Below are 20,464 nucleotides of genomic sequence, written 5' to 3' on the forward strand. Positions count from 1 at the left end.
ATTACCATTATTACTACAAGTAATAAAAAGCAATAACAAATGACACAACAAATAACACATGAAGTGCCAGGCACTACAGGAGTTTCTCACAATATAACTTGATAAGAAAGAAAGAAAAGAAGGAAAGGGAAGGAAAGGGAAGGGGACGGAGGATAGGGGGGAAGGGGGACAGGAGGGAAGAAAAAAATATATACATACATAGGCTTGGGGAGTTAAGAAAATTGTCTAGGATCACAGAGCAATTATAAGGTAGTAAAAAAAGAATGATTAAGAGCAGGAACCACAGGCCTATGTGGCTTCAAATTTTGACTTCATCTTACTTGCTGCATGACCTTAGTAAAGTTATTTAACGTCTTTGGGTTTCATTAGATTCCTCGTGTATAAAACAAGGGTAATGGTATTTACCATGGAGGGTTGTCCTGAGGTTGAAATTATACAGTGCATGTAAAATAGAGAACAATATTACAAAATTGTTATCAGTTATTAATTTTACTTCTTATCAGAATGTACAGATCATAATGGCAGGGTTAAAGTTTGTTTTATTCCAACAATGCCCCACAAAATAGGTCTCAGTAAAGCTTTGCTGGATGAACAGCCAGTGAAGTGCTGGCACCAGTCTTGAGCACAGACACTGTGACAGCAGCGTCAACTCTCTCTGAGGTTAAAAAGGTTGAAAACCATGGTCCAGACAGCTGAAGTGTAGACTGAAGAGTGGGGGACAAGCTAAATTAGCATCTTAAGAAAGACCTATGTTTTTAAGGACTAAGAAGAGAAAGAAGAACCAGTAAGGATACTGAGGAAAAATGGTAGAGAGTAACAAAGGGTGTGGTAAGGGAGCTGGGGTGGCCGTTCTTTTCTATTTTTTAACATTATAATTGTTTCAAATAGAAAGTAAAATTTTAAACTCTAAATACTAGTTTTATTTAAAAACCTCACGAATTCGCAAAAGAAAAACTTCAAATATTATAGAAAGTCAGAAAATGGCAAATTAAAGTCTCTATTCCCAATCCCCAGAAATAAACACTACTATTGGTATATACATATGATTATTTAATCAGTCCCTTACAGATTTCAGTCCTATGCTGTTAAAATAAGGTTGCAATAAACACGCTCACATCTATATCTTTATCGTCTGTCTGTATTTCTCTAGGTAAGATTTTCTCGATCATGGTATTTGACCACTGAGTATTACACACTTTTAAATCTCTGCTGTTTTGACAGGTTGAAAAGTAGTAGCTGACTGTTAATTTAGATTTACTTCCCCTAATTACTAAATGAATGGAGTGGATTCCATATGTATATTGTCTACCTTTGTTTTGTTCTTTGAACTGTGAATTTATCTCCTTTGCCAGCTTCCCCATAAACTGTTACTCTTTTTCTTTTTCATTTACAGGAGCTGTTTTGTCCCAAGTAAAATGAAGCAATTGATTTTAGTTTCCTGTGAATTAGAAAGTCTAATAGCTCATAGTTACACTGATTTGAATATCTTTTACTATATTAAACTTTTTTCTCTTTCAAATAATAGGTCATTCTGATCCCAGTTAGGTTTCTAAAAATCTCAAATACTATGGTTTATCTTTAGAATATTTAAAAATCTTTAATTGGAGGAAATGATAATGCAGTTAATTAAGTCTCCATTATTTGATAAACAGAGAACAGCTGGTATGGATAAACAGAATGGAAGAAAAGCAGTGCTTGCACATGGGCGTGGCCAATATGCCAAGAAGCAATCAGGCAGAATGGAAGAAAAGCAGTGCTTGCACATGGGCGTGGCCAATATGCCAAGAAGCGATCAGGCAGAATGCCAAAAGGAGCCAGGCAAGCACTCGGCTTTCCTGGCCTGTCCTCTGTGGCGCCTGGTCTTAGCACCCTCACTGGACCCTGAAGATGGCCAGACACATCCAAGGAATGGCCACACTCTCTGAAAATATATACCAGACATGGGGGTAGAGAGCAGCTTTCCAGGGCCTCTGGTTACACTACAGGTATGTGAAGAGAAACAGAAGAAGCTAACAAAGTCTTAGCAAAAGCTTTGTGTCAGATATAAAAGACATAAAGGAAGGAAGATAATTTGCCTGAAAAGAACTGGCCTAAAGCATTTCATAAAAATTTTCCTTCACAGAACATATAACATTAAAAATAACTTTACTTTTACCTTAAATATTCAAAGCTTCAAAACTTTATAATGTGTATAATTCATTACATAACCAGAAAAAACTGAAATAGCATTTCATTTCCATAAAGTGAAAATATACTTTTAGCTATGTTTTAAAGTAGAACCACCACAAAAATTTCATTTTCAGGCAACTTCTTGATATCACACTACTTGCCTGTGTTAAGATGTAACTCCTCTGTGCCTCTTCTATGTCAACTAAGCTGGCATTAATATAATCATTTTCAGTATTTTGTAGTTTAACACGACTGTGATCATCTGAAAATAGAGAATGATAAACCATAACTGTCATTTCAAATTTGTCATTTTCCTTAACATTAATGTGCTAGGTATTTATAAAAGGATAGAAAAAACAAAACAAAGAAAAAATGACACCATAGGAGAGTTGAGACAAATCCTAAATTATTCCCTATTTTTTTTTAGTAAGAACAAAATGTAAAATCTTGTTGGTTACTGTGACACTGGAAGAGAAGTGCTTCTGTCTATAGTACATTAGTTGCTTTAACTTGACAAATCAACCAAAAAGTGAGACACAGTAAAACGAACAATGCACTTACCTTCCTGAAAGTAAAAGGATCATTTAGATTCTCAGTGCCTAAGAACTGACTAGTGTACCTACAAAAAGATAAATGGCCTCAAATGGATGAGGCTAGATTTCCAGGGAAACTGTATTTTCTTCATTTCTTAATAGATATGCTTTCAACTAGTGCTAAAAACTGCTTCAATATAGTTGGAATATTCTGACTGTATCCTTTAAAAGACGACTAAAGATGCTTCATTACTTAGACTGTGTTAACAGCTATTTTTTAAAAGTAAAAATCTCATAGATTTAGAATTTATGCTAATTTAAATATGTGAAATACAAAATTTGACCTTATATAGTTTAGATGGGAAAGGAACAGAAGCATGACTCAAGGAGGAAAAGCACATACAAACAACAGAATTAATATTAACTCAGAATCCTAAACATACAACTGCTGGAAGCATACAACTGAATTATAAATTGAAAACATGACATCTGATATTTAGCTCTAGAGAATACATTCTATTATATGCTGTTCCGTTCAAGGAAACCTATACTAAATATCCACTCTCTATCCACTTTTAAACTAAAAAACTGTTTATATTATCTCCATAGAAAAGAAAATGTTAAATGGCTTTAGTTTCACACATCAATTTATCTGAGATGTTTCTGCTGGACTGAACCCAAGACCTCTGTAAATATTACATGTCATTTGCCAACAGGAAAAACTAAGATCTTGTTATAGTAAATCACATATACCAGTGGTTCTCGGAAAGATGACGTCAGCAAGCACTTTTTTAACAGTCACTTTTTTTTTTTTTTTAAACAGTTTAATCACCCTTTAACTGTTATGTGAGACGGTAAAAAGGTCAGCTACCTAACTAACAAAATAAAGACCATATGTATACTTCCTAGATAACATACCAACAGAAAAATGCATGAACGTCACACAATCTCTAAAATTCAAGTTCCACCAAAATATCACACCAACGGAATGTATTTCCTCATGTTGTAATCACAGAAAGAACACAAACCCAAGGCCACTCATATCTATTGCACAACTGAAAACAGCCATTTGAGCAACGTGCACTAAAACCCATAAAGACCGGAAGGCGCATCTCACAGGCCCTGGGAATTCGTTATCCTACATGGTGCCCATGCCAGATCCTTGCACAGCTATGAAGGAAATAAGCCTGGAGAAAGACCTTCCAACAGTTTGGTTTTAAGAGTACAGTATTTGTTACTTGTTCTCAAGACTTTGAACTAAAAGAATTCACTGTTATTTTCTCTCAATCTTTAAAATCTACACCAGGTGTTACTCCAATATAAACACAGTAATCATAAGCCAGGATAAAAGCGCAGACCCACTCCTGGAGCCTTGGGGAACAGGGTATTATCTAAAAGGCACTTGGTGTCCTGCAGGTCCCAGCTCCAGGCAGGACTTTGTTTCCTATCTAACATTAATTTATACAGGGTAAGCAAAAGCAGAGGAACACTGTGAATTTTCTGAGGAAAATTATTTTTTAATTTTGCTAGCAGATAAAACTAAAAAGGCAAGGTAGTCCTTGGAAAATTCTACAGCTTCTTAGAACTGGCTACAAATGTTTAGTTGAACTTGTATTTTCTTCTCTAAACTGATTTAAAACAAAGCTCTCAAATATATACCTACCTCACGAGCTGTTTAATTCTCCTGTTTTATCAAAAATCTTAACAAAAATTAACATATATAACTTTTTGATTCAGAAGAGACTGTAGAGAAAAAAAACAAGAGTGTCTGTGTTAACTAAAACACATCACCTTAAAATAGCTATCTAAAAAGATAATATACACAGTTTGCTTAGTGAAACTATCTTATAACTTATATTCTTTAGCAAACACAGCAGAGGAGGACACAGCCTCTTCTCCAATCAAGAGTCCCTTAACGTGTGGTTATAGAGGCTGTGAGAACGACTGTCTCATGCCTCACTCCAGCACCTTCAGCCAGCCCAAACTCTGTCAACTGTCTATTCTGAACCAAACTTTTGACTTCTGAATTAGAAAAGAACAGAAAGTTACTTGCTTTCTCCTCTTTCACAGTTTATTCTCCCCAGGAACCTCTGACATGAGATTATGATTATCAAAATGTCAGTATCCCATAACCTTTGGGCTAGGTAAGTCCCAAAGCCCACAGTCCTTTGTCGTCATTTTAAGTCTATGGTTATCTCCTTCTTTCCTACCTTTTAAAGGATCCAGTACGGGGAGAAGAATAAAGGTAGTTCAAATTGTATTGCATGATATACCACAAAAGCAAACAAACCACACTTTCATAGGAAATCTTATTTCTCAACATCTAATGATAACAGTAGCAGAACTATAAAGAACATATTCTTTTTTCTAAATGGCATCATCTGCTCTTAATCCTTTTCACTGAGTGAATGAAGAAATGCAATACTGAAATAGAGCTGTGGTTTATAAGTTGGATAAAAATTAAACCAACTTCTGATGACGAGTCACTTCACCTCCCACCCACAAACAGTATGTTTTCTGAGAAATGACTTCATCTCTCAAGAAATGACTAGCTCTAGCTGTGGCCTGAGCTGACAATACAATTAACTTCCTCTTTCAGTAGTGTCATAATAAACTTTTTTTTTTAAAAAACCCCTACTTTACCTAATTCATCATTATTGTAAGGACATCTCATTTTAGAAAGTTTTCCAGGGCAAATAGGAAAGAGGGTTCACATTCATCATAACTATGCTCAACAGGTTACAACTAAGGCAGAGATCAAGAATACTTAACTTAAGGCCGAGCCCGTGGCGCACTCAGGAGAGTGCGGCACTGGGAGTGCAGCAACGCTCCCGCTGCGGGTTCGGATCCCATATAGGAATGGCCGGTGCACTCACTGGCTGAGTACCGGTCGCGAAAAAGACAAAAAAAATACTTAACTTATAAATTGAGCAAGGAGAAGACCAATTCTAATAGTACAGCATTAACAGTTGAATTTTCCCCTTAAATTCTCCTTTTCTCAATCAAGGGTAAATAGTAAGTTTTCCAATAGTAACGGCTATACTTATATGGTATTTCCCTGAAAAGAACTTAAAGCATTTTACAGACATCAAACTCTCTTCAACCTTAAAAGTAAAATAGTTGAGGAAGAAATATTATGAATTTTCTTTCATGAACTGAGCAATGAGCCAAAAGCGAAGCTAGAACTAAAACTGTGGTCACCATAAACTCTATTACATTAATGTAGAAGCATCACAAACTTTAGTATACATAGAGTATTAACATTTCAATTGCTTCCCCTGCAAAGAAACTGCTATTTGATGAATGGTTTCTCATTGGCCACATAACCAACTAGAACTACTGTAGAGGATAATTTAGTGCCGATGACGTGTTAAGTATTATATGACACATCTTATTGGATTATGTCTCTTGATCCTCACAACCCTATGAAGTGGACATTATCAGGCTCATTTTACTGAAGTTAAGTCATCAGTCTATGCTAACACACTCGAGAAGCACAAAGGGTGATTCAAACCTAGGTCGGTGCAATTTAAGAGACCGCATACTTTCCACACTACATTGTCTTTATCTGATGCATCCAAGTTGGTGTCTTTATTATCCTTTCCACATACCGTAAATTCTTCCTGGCATCACCTTTCAGACTGTTCTTCACCTCGGCTCTGATTTCTATCTCATCTCTCACAGAAACCCCACTTCCTTGAGGATGCAGCCTATGGTGTATCTTCTCCACACAGTCGCTCTGATGGAACCCCCTCCACCATGGTCTGTTCTGTTCTTTACACTGAATACCTTCAGAACCCATACACAATTTTTAGTCATATTTTAACATATTTTAAGAGTCAGGCAACAGGGACATAAAGCTATTATTTGTTTAAAGCTTTTTAAAAGGAAAAAAACCCAAAACTCTATTATGTAGTAACTCTGAGTATAATACTTTATTACATTATTGTTGGAAGAAGCTTGACCAAATTATGCCCAAGAAGGCCTAGTGAGATGAACAGGCTTTGCTACATAGGTGAGGAAGGAAAAGGGAAATTTCAGCAGAAGGAGTGCACATAAAGAGGAATAAAGGAAACAGCATATCATGAAGGAGTGGCAAATTTGGAAAGAATGAAGAGCTAGGTAAATGACAGACAGGTCCCGCAATATCTTGAGGGTAGACTCTGAAGGGCCTTGTAAGCTGTCTTACAGGCACGAGCAACCAACGGACCCCAATGAATTTCTTTAAAGGATAGGTACACACATTTGATTTCCAGGAAAGTAATTCCTAGTGTCACAGAGGGTGGACTGGAACAAAGAGGAAGACAATTCCATTCATTGATATACTGAGAGGTTAATCGAGAGGTGACGAGGCCTTAACCAAGTAGTGGCAGTAAAATGGAAAGAGTTACTCATCGAATATTTCCAAGGTGCCTTGCTAATAAAGTTTATGTTGTTTTGGAAACATCCAGTAGGTTCAACTACTTCCACACACTAGGTTGACTGTCTTGAAGTCTTCAATCTCTTTCAGTCCATCATGATTTCAAGTTCCCAAACTTGACAGGACAATGTTACTTATTAAATTCTGATTCCACGTATCTCCAATTGAAAAAGGCCTCTTTAGCCTGTCCCCAAGAGTCTCTGCAATCAAAAAGAATACTTGGGAAGTATCTTTACGAAATGAGTAAAGTTCATTAATGTAGTTTGGAAAATGGGCATCTTTCCTCTTTGATAGCCTGTATAAAATAAGACAAAAACTTCACTTTAAAATAACCAGTAAGCATCCATCATTTTCCCTGATACTCAGAATCTCTGCTTTTAGGAGAGGTAGAGCTTTTAAAGATTGAGAGTAGAGGGTAGTGGGGAAAAGAATGTTACTTTCCTTACATCCAAAAGTCTGTGAGACACCATACAAACACCTTCTATGTTCTAGGCACTTATGACCCATCCACACTCTCATGTACCTAACTTTTGCAGAAAGGGAGAGGGCGATAAGCAAAACAACTAAGTGTGTGTTGCGCAGTAATACATGCTGTGAGAAAGACCAGAGAGGGAACTAGCAATGCTGGGGAGAGGCGCAGGCTGCAATTCTCAACAGGCTGGCCAAGGTGGGCCTCATTGAGACAGTGACATTTAAGCAGAGACTTGGAGGGTGTCAGTCATAGGGATATTTTGGTTAAGAGTGTTCCCCGCACAGAGAAAAGCGAATGCCTAAGGTGGGGACATTCCTAGCATATCTGAGGGACACGTGGAATGTGGCTTTGAGCACTGAGGAGCAGTATGCGGTTTAGTTCAGAAAGTCCAGAAATCCTGGACTGATTTGTTCATCGAGGAAAAGGTCTCTACTTCCATTTTCCCATAGTGCCTACCTGTGCAGTGTTATAACAATTTAAGTTGGCAGGTTTTCAAACACTGTTTATATAATAATTGAGATGATTTTCACATTTCTAAATTGTTAAATGGTGGTAGATTTTTTTAGCATGACAAATCACTATTAACCCATTTTGAAACATAAGCAGGAAATTATTAACAATGTTAACTGATTTTCTCAAGAATAAACTAATTCAGCAAAAAAAAAAAAAAGCGCAGAAACTTCAGAACTTGTTAGTACAGGTATCTGGAATTTTGTGCTGTAGGTGAAAGAAAATGGGGGAGGAGAGATTAGAGGGGTCCAAAGATGTGGACTCTGATACCTGTTCAGGCTCTGCCAACCTACATGATTTTGGACACAACTGTGACTTACACAGAAAAGGGTAACCTTTTGAGAAACACTGCTGGTATCCGAGTTACTCAGACACTAGAACCCTATGATAACATCCTAGTCTTGAGTTTTCTGGGGTCTGTTTTCTTGTCTGTAAGATGGAACAGTTGTCTGGACCAGTCCTTCTTTATTATTTTCAGACCGATACTCCATAATACACTAAGAGAGTCAAGTACAAAATTCCTTGGTAATTCCTACTTCACCTTAAAATTTTACAGGAATTACAAAATTCTACTTCATCATCTATCTGTATTTAATACATAAACAACCATGCCCTTGCCCAATTCTGAGTATAGCTGATGGTCCTGAAGACGTGCCATGTCTCCTGTGACTCAGCACCTTCCCTGCTGCACACTTCCGCTCCTCCCTCCTGCCCCAGCAGAAGCGCTCTGGGGCAGAGCTGTGGCTTATGCTGGGGGCCTCAGTTACGAGGCTACCACTTGGCAAGGTTCTGATGCCCTCAGCCTACAGAGTGGTGGCAGCACCCAGGCTTTGGGCCATTAAAAGTCTTCTTCTTAAAGCTAGCTCTGTGCAGCCAGGGACCCTGCCATGTTCACCATGGAGTTCCACTCCCAGCACAGTGAGCTTCCCAGGACCCAGTTCAAGAAGGTCATCAAATTCAGAAGCATGAAACAACACTGGTACAATCCACAGACCTTATTCTGATTTTCCCAGTTTTACAGGCACTCACTTGTGTGTGTACAGTTCTATGTGATTTTATCATACGTAGATTCCTGCAGCCACTACCACAGTCAAGATGCAGAACTATTCCATCACCAGGAAGGTTTTCTGTGCTACCGGTTTATAGTCACACTCTTTCCCACCTTTATCCCTAACCCTTTAATCTGTTCTCCATCTCTAAAATTTTATTATTTCAAGAATGTTACATAAATGGAATCACACAGTAGGTAACCTTTTGATATTGGATTTTTTTTTCCCCTCAGCATAAGTCCTTTGAGATCCATCCAGCTTGTATATGTCAATAATTTGTTCCTTTTTATTGCTAAGTAGCATTCCACTGTATGAATATACCAGTTTGTTAATTACCTGCCCAATGAAGGATATTTGGGCTGTTTCCAATTTGGGGCTATTACAAACAAAGCTGCTATGATCATTCATATGTATACATTTTAGTGTAGACACAAGGTTGCAATTCTCTGGGATAAATGCCCAGGAGAGCAATTGCTATGTCAGAGAAGCTAAGTGTACATTTAGTTTTTTAAGAAACGGCCAATCTATTTTCCAGAGTGGCTATAACACATTACATTCCCACCAGCCATGTATGAAGGAAGGGTCTTCAAAAAGTTCACAGAAATATTTGCATGATCTTTTACCTCCATTTTTCTATGAACTTTTTGAAGTCCTCTCATATGAGACCTAGTTTCTCTATAAGAAAGAGGAAATTGTGGCCTCTTTATTTTAGCTGTTCTAGTAGGTGTGTAGTGATCTCTCACCACCATGGTTTTCCTTTGTGTTTTCCTAAAGGCTAATGATGATTTTCATGTGCTCATGTGCTTATCCGTCTTCTATGTTCGTATCTTTTGCCCACTTTCTAAATGGGCTGTTTCTTGGTGGTACTATACACATAAATGACTCCATCTTGAGCCCTTACCACTTGTTATGTCTTTTGTGAAAGCTTTACCCATAAAGTTATACAGTAACTAGGAGTAAGGTAGTTAAAACAATAGATAGGAACAACCTGCTGACTATAAAGAAGGAATTGATTAAATAACCAGTGTGGGGATAAGATGGCCTGGCCACCTGCATCAACATCTGAGTTAGTTACCTTAAGCTTGTTTAAGAACTGCTTATACAAACCTGAGCTCAGCCAGGAGATGGTATGGAGGAGCTCTGCATATGCCTCTGGGTTGCCGTCCACCCAACCCAGCACACTGTATGTTAGTTACTGTAATAAGACCACATGGAATGGTTTATCCCGTTGTTTGGTCTCAAGACAACATTCCAGTTTGGTGGACATTCTGTCTTTGCTTCATTTTCAGACATTCTTCCTTTTCACTCTTGAATTTTGAGAGTTCTATATATATTCCAGATATGAGTTCTTTGTCATACATGTGGTTTACAAATATTTTCTCCAGGGTTGGCTGGTTAGCTTAGTTGGTTAGAGCATGATGTTACAACACCAAGGTCACAAATATTTTCTCCTAATCTATACTCATCTTTTCATCTTCTTAACAGGGTTTTTTGCAGAACAAAAGTTTTTTATTTAGTCCAATTTATTGATTTTTTTTAATATTATGGGTATCATTTCTAAAAACTCTTCATATACCCTTAGAGCCTGAATTTTCTCCCATTTTGTACTAAAAGTGTTTAAGTTTATAATCCATCTTAACTTAACTTTTGGATAAGGTGTGAGGTTTAGCTTGAGATTCCTTTTTTTATGCCTGTGGATGCCTAATTGCTCCATCACTGACTGTTGAAAAGATTATCCTTCTTCCATTAAATTGCTTTGTACCTTTCTCAAAAATTGGTTCACCATATTTGTGAGTCTCTTTCTGGATTTTGTATTGTTTCCACTGATTTATGCATCTGTCCCTCTGCCAATACCACACTATCTGGATTACTGTAGTTATACAGTAAGTATTAAAATCAGGCAGAATGACTCCTCCGCTTTGTTTTTCTCTTTCAAAATCGTTTTAGCTATTTTACTTGTCTCTGCCTTTTCACATAAATTTTGGTACATAATTCATTAGTAAAGTAAATTCACAGAAAACCTCAGAATACTCCAATGTCATACGGGTGGTGAATAAACTACTTACATCCTTATATGAAGACTAAAGGACAAAACTAACAAGACAACAACAAATATAACAACCATATATGAGATTGGCAATACTGAAAGATGTACCTAGAAACAACAAATTGTCAAAAAGGTGGTGGTGGGGGGATGATACCAAAGTACAGAGTTGGCTTTAGTTTTTTTCTTTTTTGTTTTTTTTCTTTTTTATTAGATATGAAAGTTAAATTAGTCTAAAATTGTATTAGTCCGATTTTGTTGCTTAATAACAAAGTACACTGACCTGGGTGATTTATAAAGAAAATGAAATTTATTGCTTAGTTTCTGAGGTTGGGAAGTCCAAAGTCCATCTGATGGTGGCGACAGTGACCCAGGGGTCTCACATTGCAAGACGGTGGAAGCAGATAGAGCACGAGAGAGAACGACACTCTCCTCTTCTTTTAAAACCCTCAGAACCATGCCCCTGACCACCATTTTTAATTCATTCATTACTGCACAGGTCCTGCAACCCAATCACCTCTTCAAGGCCCCACCTTACAATTACCATAATAGGAGTTCCCACCCTGTTAACAGTCACAGTGGGGGCTATGTTTCTAATACATAAAACTTGGGGGATACAATTCAAGCTTCTTTGAGTTTTGCGGGGGCAATAATTCAATCCACTACAAAAATAATCTAAATATGTTTTTTGTAAACTTCACGGTAACCATAACACAAAAATGTGTGAGAGACATACTAAAAATAAATAGCAAGAAATCAAAATACACTGCTAGAAAAAAACCATTCATCACAAAGGAAAACAGTAAGATTGGAAAAAAGGATCAATAAAACAACTAGAAAAAAAGGAAAAAAATGACAGTAACAAGTCCCTGTATATCAATAATAACTCTAAATGTAAATGGATTAAATGCCCCCAATTAAAAGACACAGAAATGGCTCAATGGATTATAAAACAAGAACCAACAAAGAAGGAACTCACTTCACCTATAAAAACATACCAGCTGAAAGTGAAGGTACGGAAAAAGACATTTCATGCAAATGGGAACCAAAAAAGAACAGGAACAGTTATACTTATATCAGATAAAACAGACTTCAAGCCAAGGAAAGTTTAAAAAGATAAGGAAGGAGGGCCGACCCTGTGGCGCACTCGGGAGAGTGCGGCGCTGGGAGTGTAGCAGTGCTCCTGCCACGGGTTCGGATCCTATATAAGGATGGCCGGTGTGTTCACTGGCTGAGCGCAGTGCGGCCGGTCACAAAAATACAAAAAAAAAAAAAAAAAAAAAGATAAGGAAGGTCATTATATAATGATAAAGGGATCAATCCAACAAGAGGATATAGCAATCCTAAATATATACACACCCAAGACTGGAGCACCCAGTTATATAAAGCAAATACTGCTAGACCTAAAGGGAGAACTAGATTACAACATAATAGTGAGGGACTTTAATGCTCCACTTTTAGCAAAGGACAGATCGCACAGACAGAAAATTAACCAAGAAACATCAGAATAAATCTCTACTCTAGGCTGAGTGGACTTAGCAGAAATATACAGAACATTTCATCCATCAGCTGCAGATATATACATTCTTCTCAGCAGCACATGGAACATTCTCTACAACAGACCATATGTTAGTTCACAAAACAAGTCTCCACAAATTTTAAAAAGGTAAAATCATATCAACTACCTTGTCTGACCATAATGGAATAAAACTAGAAATCAACAACAAAAGGGACACTAGAAACCATAAAAACATTAGGCCGGCCCGTGGCTCACTCGGTAGAGTGCGGTGCTGATAACACCAAGGCCATGGGTTCGGATCCTATATAGGGATGGCCGGTTAGCTCACTGGCTGAGCGTGGTGCTGACAACACCAAGCCAAGGGTTGAGATCCCCTTACCAGTCATCTTAAAAAAAAAAAAAAAAAAAAAAAAAGAAACCATAAAAAACACATGGGAATTAATGAGCTCCAAAACAATGAATAGATCAAAGAAGAAATCAAAAAGGAAATTAATAATTTCCTGGAGACAAAGTTAAATGAAAACACAACATACCAGAAATGGGATATAGCAAAAGCACTTCTAAGAGGGAAATTTATAGCAATAAATGCCTGTATTAAAAAAGACGACTCCAAATAAACAACCTAAAACTACACTTCAAGGAGCTGGAAAAACAAGAACAAACCAAACCCAAAGTCAGTAGAAGGAGAGAAATAACAAAGATCAGAACAGAAATAAATGAATTGGAGATTTAAAAAATATATACATGAAAGATTGACAAAACAAAGAGTTGGTTTTTCAAAAAGACAAACCAAATTGATAACCTATTAGCTAGACTCATGAAGAAAAAAAGAGAGAAGACTCAAATAAATCAGAAATGAAAAAGGAGACATTACAACACATGCCACAGAAATACAAACGATTATGAGACTGCTAGGACCAATTATATGCAAATGAACTGGAAAACCTAGAAATAGATAAATTCCTGGCTGGACACATACAACTTACCAAGGTTGAACCACGCAGAACTACAAAACCTAAACAGACCAATAACAAGTAATGAGACTGAAGCAGTAATAAAAAGTCTCCCAACAAAGCAAACCCCAGGACCAAATGGCTTCACTGCCAAATTCTACCAAATATTTAGAGAAGAACTAACATAAATTCTTCTCAAACTTGCAAAAAATTGAGAGGAGGGAATACATCCAAACTCATTCTATAAGGCAAACATTCACCTTATACCAAAACCAGAAAAAGACACAACAAAAAAAGAAAACTACAGACCAATATCCCTAATGAACACAGATGTGAAGATTCTCAACAAAACACTAGCAAACAGAATCCAACAACACATTAAAAAGATCATTCACCACAACCAAGTGCAATTCATCCCAGGGATACAAGAACGGTTCAACATATGCAAATCAATAACCATGATACATCACATCAACAGAATGAAGGAAAAAACCATGTGATCATTTCAACAGACACAGAAAAAACATTTGATAAAATCCAACATCGCTTCATGATAAAAACATTCAGCAAACTAGGTATAGAAGAAATGTACCTCAACACAATAAAGGCCATCTACAACAAATTGACAGCTCATATCATACAGAATGGACAAAAATTGGAGGCTTTTCCACTAAGACCTGGAACAAGACAAGGATGCATACTGTCCCTATCAAAATATCAATGACATTTTTCAGAGAAACAGAAAAACAATCTTAAAATTTGTATGGAACCACAAATGACCCCGTATAGCTAAAGCAATCTTGAACAAAAAGAACAAAGTTTGAGGCACCACATTTCCTGACTTCAAAATATACTATAAAGCTATACTAACCAAAACAGCATGGTACTGCCATAAAAACAGACAACCAATGGAACATAATAGAGAGCCCCAAAATAAACCCACCCACTTGTAGCCAAATGATTTTCAACAAAGGTGCCAAGAATATACAGTAGGGAAAGGACAGCCTCTTCAATAAATGGTGCTGGGAAAACTGGATATCCACATGCAGAAGACTGAAACTGGACCCGTCTCTCACCACAGACAAAAATTAACTCAAAATGTATTAAAGAACTAAATTTAATACAGAACTGAAACTATGAAACTACTAGAAGAAAAAATACCAGAAAGGCAACACAAAATGGGAGTGGACAGTGTTTTTTTTAAGCAAGACAAAAAGGCACAGGCAACTAAAGCAAAAATACACAAATGGAACTACATCAAACAGGAAAGCTTCTGCACAGCAAAAGACACTATCAACAAAGTGAAAAGACAACCTACAGAATGGGAGAAAGTATTTGCACACTACACATCAGATGAGTGGCTAATATCCAGAATATATAAGGAACTCAAGTCAACAGCAAAAACAAATAAGCCAATTAAAAAATGGGCAAAGGACCTGAAAAGACATGTCCCAAAAGAAGACATACGAACAGCCAACAAGGACATTAAAAAATGCTCAAAATCACTAATCATCAGGGAAATGCAAATTGAAACCACAATGAGATATCATCTCACTCCACATTAGAATGGCTATTATCAACAAGACAGAAAATAACAAATGCTAGCGAGAATGCAGAGAAAAGGGAACCCTCCTACCTTGTTGGTGGGAGTTTAAATTGATACAGCCATTGTGGAAAACAGTATGGAGATTCCTCCATAAATTAAAAATAGACCCACCTTATGACCCAGCTATCCCAGTACCAGGTCTACACCCAAAGGAAATGAAATCAACATATCAAAAACACACCTGCAATCCCATATTCATTACAACACCATTCACAATAGTCTAGAGATGGAATCAACCTGAATGCCCACCAACAGATGAACAGATTTAAAAAACTGTGGTATATATACACAATGGAATACTATTCAGCTACAAAAATAAATGATATCCTATCATTTGCAGCACCATAGATGGAACTGGAAACCATCATATTAAGTGAAGTAAGTCAGGCACAGAAAGACAAATACCACATAATTTCACTCACATATGGAATCTTATAGAAAAAAAGAAAAAGTGCTTCTCATAGGAGTAGAGAGTACAGTAATGGTTACCAGAGGCCAGGATGGGATGGGGGTTGGGAGGAGGAAGTGGTGGACTAATAGGTACAAAACTATGCTTTCTATCCTAGGTGAATCATTGTACAGTACATGCCTGTATTGAAACACACTGTACCCCACAATTATGTGCAAGTAAATGTTAAAATAAAAATTTAAAAATCTTCCTGATATTTTGATAGAAATTGTGTTAAACCTATAGAACAATTTGGGGACAACTGACATCTTCACTATTTTGAGTCTTCCAATCCATAAACATGGTAGCGCTCTCTATTTACATCATCTTCTGATTTCTTTTACTAGTGTTTTGGTATTTTTAATATAAATGTCCTGTACATGTTTTGTTAGTTCCCAAAATATTCATTTTCTTATGGCAACTGTAAACAATATTGTTTTTAATCTTCATTTCCATGTGTCGATTGCTAATATACAGAAATACAATTGACATTTGTAGGCTGATCTTGAATCCAGCAACCTGGCTTTAACTCACTTATTAGTTCTAGGAGGTGTTTTTGTAGACTTTTTGGGATTTTCTATATAGTCTATCATGTCATCTGCAAATAGGAACAGTTTTATTTCTTCCTTTCCAATCTGTATGCCTTTTATTTCTTTTTCTTGCCTTGTGTGTTGGTTAGGCCTCAGTACCCCAAGTTAATACATTTTTTAAAAATTCCAAGAAAATCACAAAGAACATTCTTCCTGAATCATGTGGCAAGTTGTAAACATGATACCCTATTACATCTGAGTATTTTGTGTGTGTATTTTCTACAAAAAAATGACACAATCCTACTTACCTATAGCACAGCCATCAAAATCATAAAATTAACAGTGATACTTTACTAATCCAGACCCCATTCAAGTTTCACCAACTGTCCCAATAGTGTCCTTTAAACAAAAGAATCCAACCAGAATCACGTGTTGTGTTTAGATGTCACAGTTTGATGGAGTTTGGATGTGTTGTCCTCTCCAAAACTCATGTGGAAATTTGATCTCCAATGTGACAGTGTTGCAAACTGATTGAGTCATGGGGGCGGATCCCTCATGAATGGATTAATGCCCTCCCTGGGGAGGAGGGGTATTGAGTGAGTTCTTGCTCTATTAGTTCCCATGAGAGCTGATTGTTTGAAGGACCCTGCACCTCCTCTCTCTCTCTCTCTTGCTTCCTCTCGCCATGTGATCTGCTTGTACCCGCCACTGCCTGTCACTTTTCTGCCATGAGTAGAAGAAGCCTGAGGCCCACACAAGACACAGCTATCCCAGAATTGTAAGCCAAATAAACCTCTATTCTTTATAAACTATCCAATCTCAGGTATTTCTGTTATTGCAACACAAAAGGACTAAAACACAGTTCTTCAGTTCCCTTCATTTTGGAACCATTCCTCAGTTTTTCCTGATCATATTTAGCCTTTTGAAGACTCTTGCAAATCAGCTGTTTATTACAGAGTATCCCTACATTTGAGCTGTCTGTGCATTTTGGGCAGGTTCATCACAGAGTTATGCTCTTTGCTCACTGCATCCCATCAGGTGATTCAGGATCTCAATGTGAGGTGTCAAAATCAGTGATTATTGGTCATGATCACCTCTTTAAGGTTGGTGTCTGCCATACTTGTCCACTGTACAGTTATAATACCCCTCTTATAGCTAATAAATATTTTGCAGAAGGATACTTTAAGACTATGTAAATATCTTGTTCCTCATCAAATTTTCACCCATGAAGTTTAGTATCCATTTCAACATTTATTAGTTGTCATCCTATACGGAGGTAGGAATTTCCCTATTCCCCATCGATTTATTCATTTGTTTCTTAGATATCAGTATAGACTCCTGGATTCTTCTTTTATTTTGAAGCTCGAATTATCCCAGATCTGGCCAGTGGGCTTCAAGCTGGCTTCTGTGTCCTTCTGACATGTCCTCATCATTTTCTGAGCATGTCCTTACTTTCTGGCACTACAAGACATTCCAGTGTATTCTCATACTTTCCCTGCCCCAACCCTGGAATCATCCATTTCTCCAAGGAGCCTTGTCTCCTCTCAGTGGAGAATGAAATTTAGATATCAAAAGCTAAGCATGCCCAATGCTAACAGGCTGTCACTGCTCCCAAACTTCTCAGTGGACAAGGCCAGGATGAGTACACGTATGTATGTGCACATCTACATTCATATCTGTGTTCTGTATTCACTGAAAACCATGCATTTGCACACCAATACACTAATGCTAATCCAGCCTCACAGTGCTGACTCTGCACTTCCCCTGCTCTTCGCACACGGGCCTCCCTTCAAGGACATCACCACCCTTACTTACATGCCTTCCACATGTGGTCTCCCAATCCTGAGGCTTTTTAAATTGAATTGTTCAGGGAGAGAGAATAGGATGCTCGATAGTATTTTTAATATCCTCTTTACCATCTTACTATTCAGAGATAACAGAAACTACACACAATTTTTTTTGAATATTAGTAATGTCCTAACTGTAAAATTAAAGAAAAAAATGGAAAGTGATGTCCCCCTAGGGGTGGGTAAACACCCCTGTTGAGAATCACTGTTCTAGAAAATAAACACAAGTAACTAAAATTAGAAGGCAGCAAGATTAGTACCAGAATACATGGATAAAGTGCTACAGAATCAAAATATTAACTTCTAGAAGGCACACAGCGAGGACTTCTCAGAGTAGTGATTCCTAAAATATGTCTTAAAGACTGAATAGGACTTTACTGGACTGTCAGGCAGTCCAGTCAGAAAAAAGAGCTGCACCTGTTAAGGAAATCAATAGCATAAGAAGAAAGAAGAGAGAATGGAGGAAGAAGGGGAGAAAGAGACAAACCAGCAAGAAATGAAGCTTACAAGAGATATTTCAAAGTCATTTGATGCAACTCTCTATAATTCCTTCACAAATGTTCTCTAGCAGATCTTTGATTATGAGAAAGCCACACTCTGCATGAATACCTAAATAACGAGTGTACTAGTTCAGTAGGTTCATTTGTATGTTTAAACATCTTTTAAGAGTAAGAAAGATCCTGCTTATGCTGATCTAAAATTCACCAATGGTGTTATTCATTCATGAATCCTAGTTCTACATTTTGGGCTTAACACAGGATAACGAATTCCTTGTTCCCTATGAAAGTTCAAGTACTTGAAGTCAGCTATCATGCTGCTCCGTTTAGGTTTTATCTTTCCCTATCTAATTAATTCTAGCTTCTTCATTAAGAGTTCTAGTGCTTATTCCTTGGACCACTCCAGTACATCAATGGCCTATGAAAATAAATTATTAAAAGCACAAATAGCTTTGGTTCAGCCTTTAAGTAAAAGGTTAAAAACAAACAAAAAAAGTGATGACAGAACAAAGAATCAAGGTCCTAACAGTTAACGAGAAAACTTTTAAGTAGAAAAGCTGTTGACAATGGATTCTGAGATGTAAAGCACTAAACTGACATTTGGTCTTTATTTTTAACTTTAGATGGGATAACGAAAACTGCTAAATATTTCCATAATAGTTACCATGAAATTTAAATCTATACTTATTCTGATTACTACTATGTCTAAAGGTTTGTTTTAATAATCTGGTCTACTGTCTTACAATTGACACTATAAAAATAATTAATAACCCTTGATTTGCCTGTACATGGGGAAGTTATCTATGAAGAAAATCATACCATCTATGATTGTGGTGGTTTTAAAATATGTGCACAATTCTTTAAAACTTCTTCCATCAAACAGTAGAGTTTTAATCCACTCCTTCTGAATATGTATGTGGGGGGTTGAGGGAGGCTGGCCATTTAGCTCAGCTGGTTAGAGCGCAGCCTTGTAACACCAAGGTCAAGAGTTCAGATCGCCCCCCAAAAACCAAAAACAAACTGAATATGTATGGCCTTAGTGACTCACTCCTAGTGAATAGAATGTGGAAGTCATGTATTACTCTAAGGCTAGGTCAGAAAAGGCAATACGGCCTCTGTCTGGCTGTCTAAGAACACACGCTCTTGGAACTCAGCTGCCATGTTGTGAGATGTTCAAGTCATGCAGAGATGCCAAGTGTAGGTGTTCTGGCTGATAGCGCCGGTTGAGATCACAGCCAACCAATGAGTGAGGAAGACTTCAAAGTGACCACCACAGCCCCAGCCACTATCTGAACTACAACCGCACGAAAGATCCTGAACAAGAACCACCTATCCGAGTCCAGTCAAACCCCCAATTTATGACCATAATAAATGACTATTATTCAAAGCCCCTGTTTTTGCGGTGGCTTTTTATAACAGATAAAATAGCAGCTTACTTTCCTTCCAATCCTTACGCCTTTTATTTCTTATTCTTGCTTACTTTACTGGCTAGGACCAAAAGTATTATGTTAAGCAGAAGTGGTAATAGTCTCATCCTAATCTTGTTCTCAATTTTTTTTAACTGTTTTTATCATGTTATTGTATCTCTTAGACATCTTATTTTATTTTATTTATCTATTTTTTACAAGATGACCGGTAAGGGGATCTTAACCCTTGAGTTGGCGTTAGCAGCATCACACTCTCCCAAGTGAGCCACGGCCTGGCCCTTAGACATCTTATTTTAGGTTACAGAAATTCCCTTCTGTTTCTGGCTTGCTACAATGTTTTGTTCGTAAGCAAGAATTAACTTTAAATAATATTTCTTCAACTATCAAGATAATCATATGGCTTTTTCTCCTTTACTTTGTTACTGTGGTAAATTATTCAT

General features: G+C 37.2%; 1 protein-coding gene across 2 annotated transcripts in view; it reads right to left on the reverse strand.

Moving 5' to 3' along the window:
* Positions 1–20,464, reverse strand: part of PTPN2 (protein tyrosine phosphatase non-receptor type 2) — a 91,616-nt gene that overhangs the window by 37,058 nt on the left and 34,094 nt on the right. For both annotated transcript variants that reach the window (XM_063077119.1, XM_063077118.1), the window contains exon 3: positions 2,331–2,431. In XM_063077119.1, coding sequence (XP_062933189.1) covers positions 2,331–2,431 — 101 coding nt within the window. The remainder of the gene's footprint in view (positions 1–2,330; positions 2,432–20,464) is intronic.

The sequence above is a fragment of the Cynocephalus volans genome, chromosome 13 (genome assembly GCF_027409185.1).
Source record: "Cynocephalus volans isolate mCynVol1 chromosome 13, mCynVol1.pri, whole genome shotgun sequence".
NCBI lineage: Eukaryota > Metazoa > Chordata > Mammalia > Dermoptera > Cynocephalidae > Cynocephalus > Cynocephalus volans.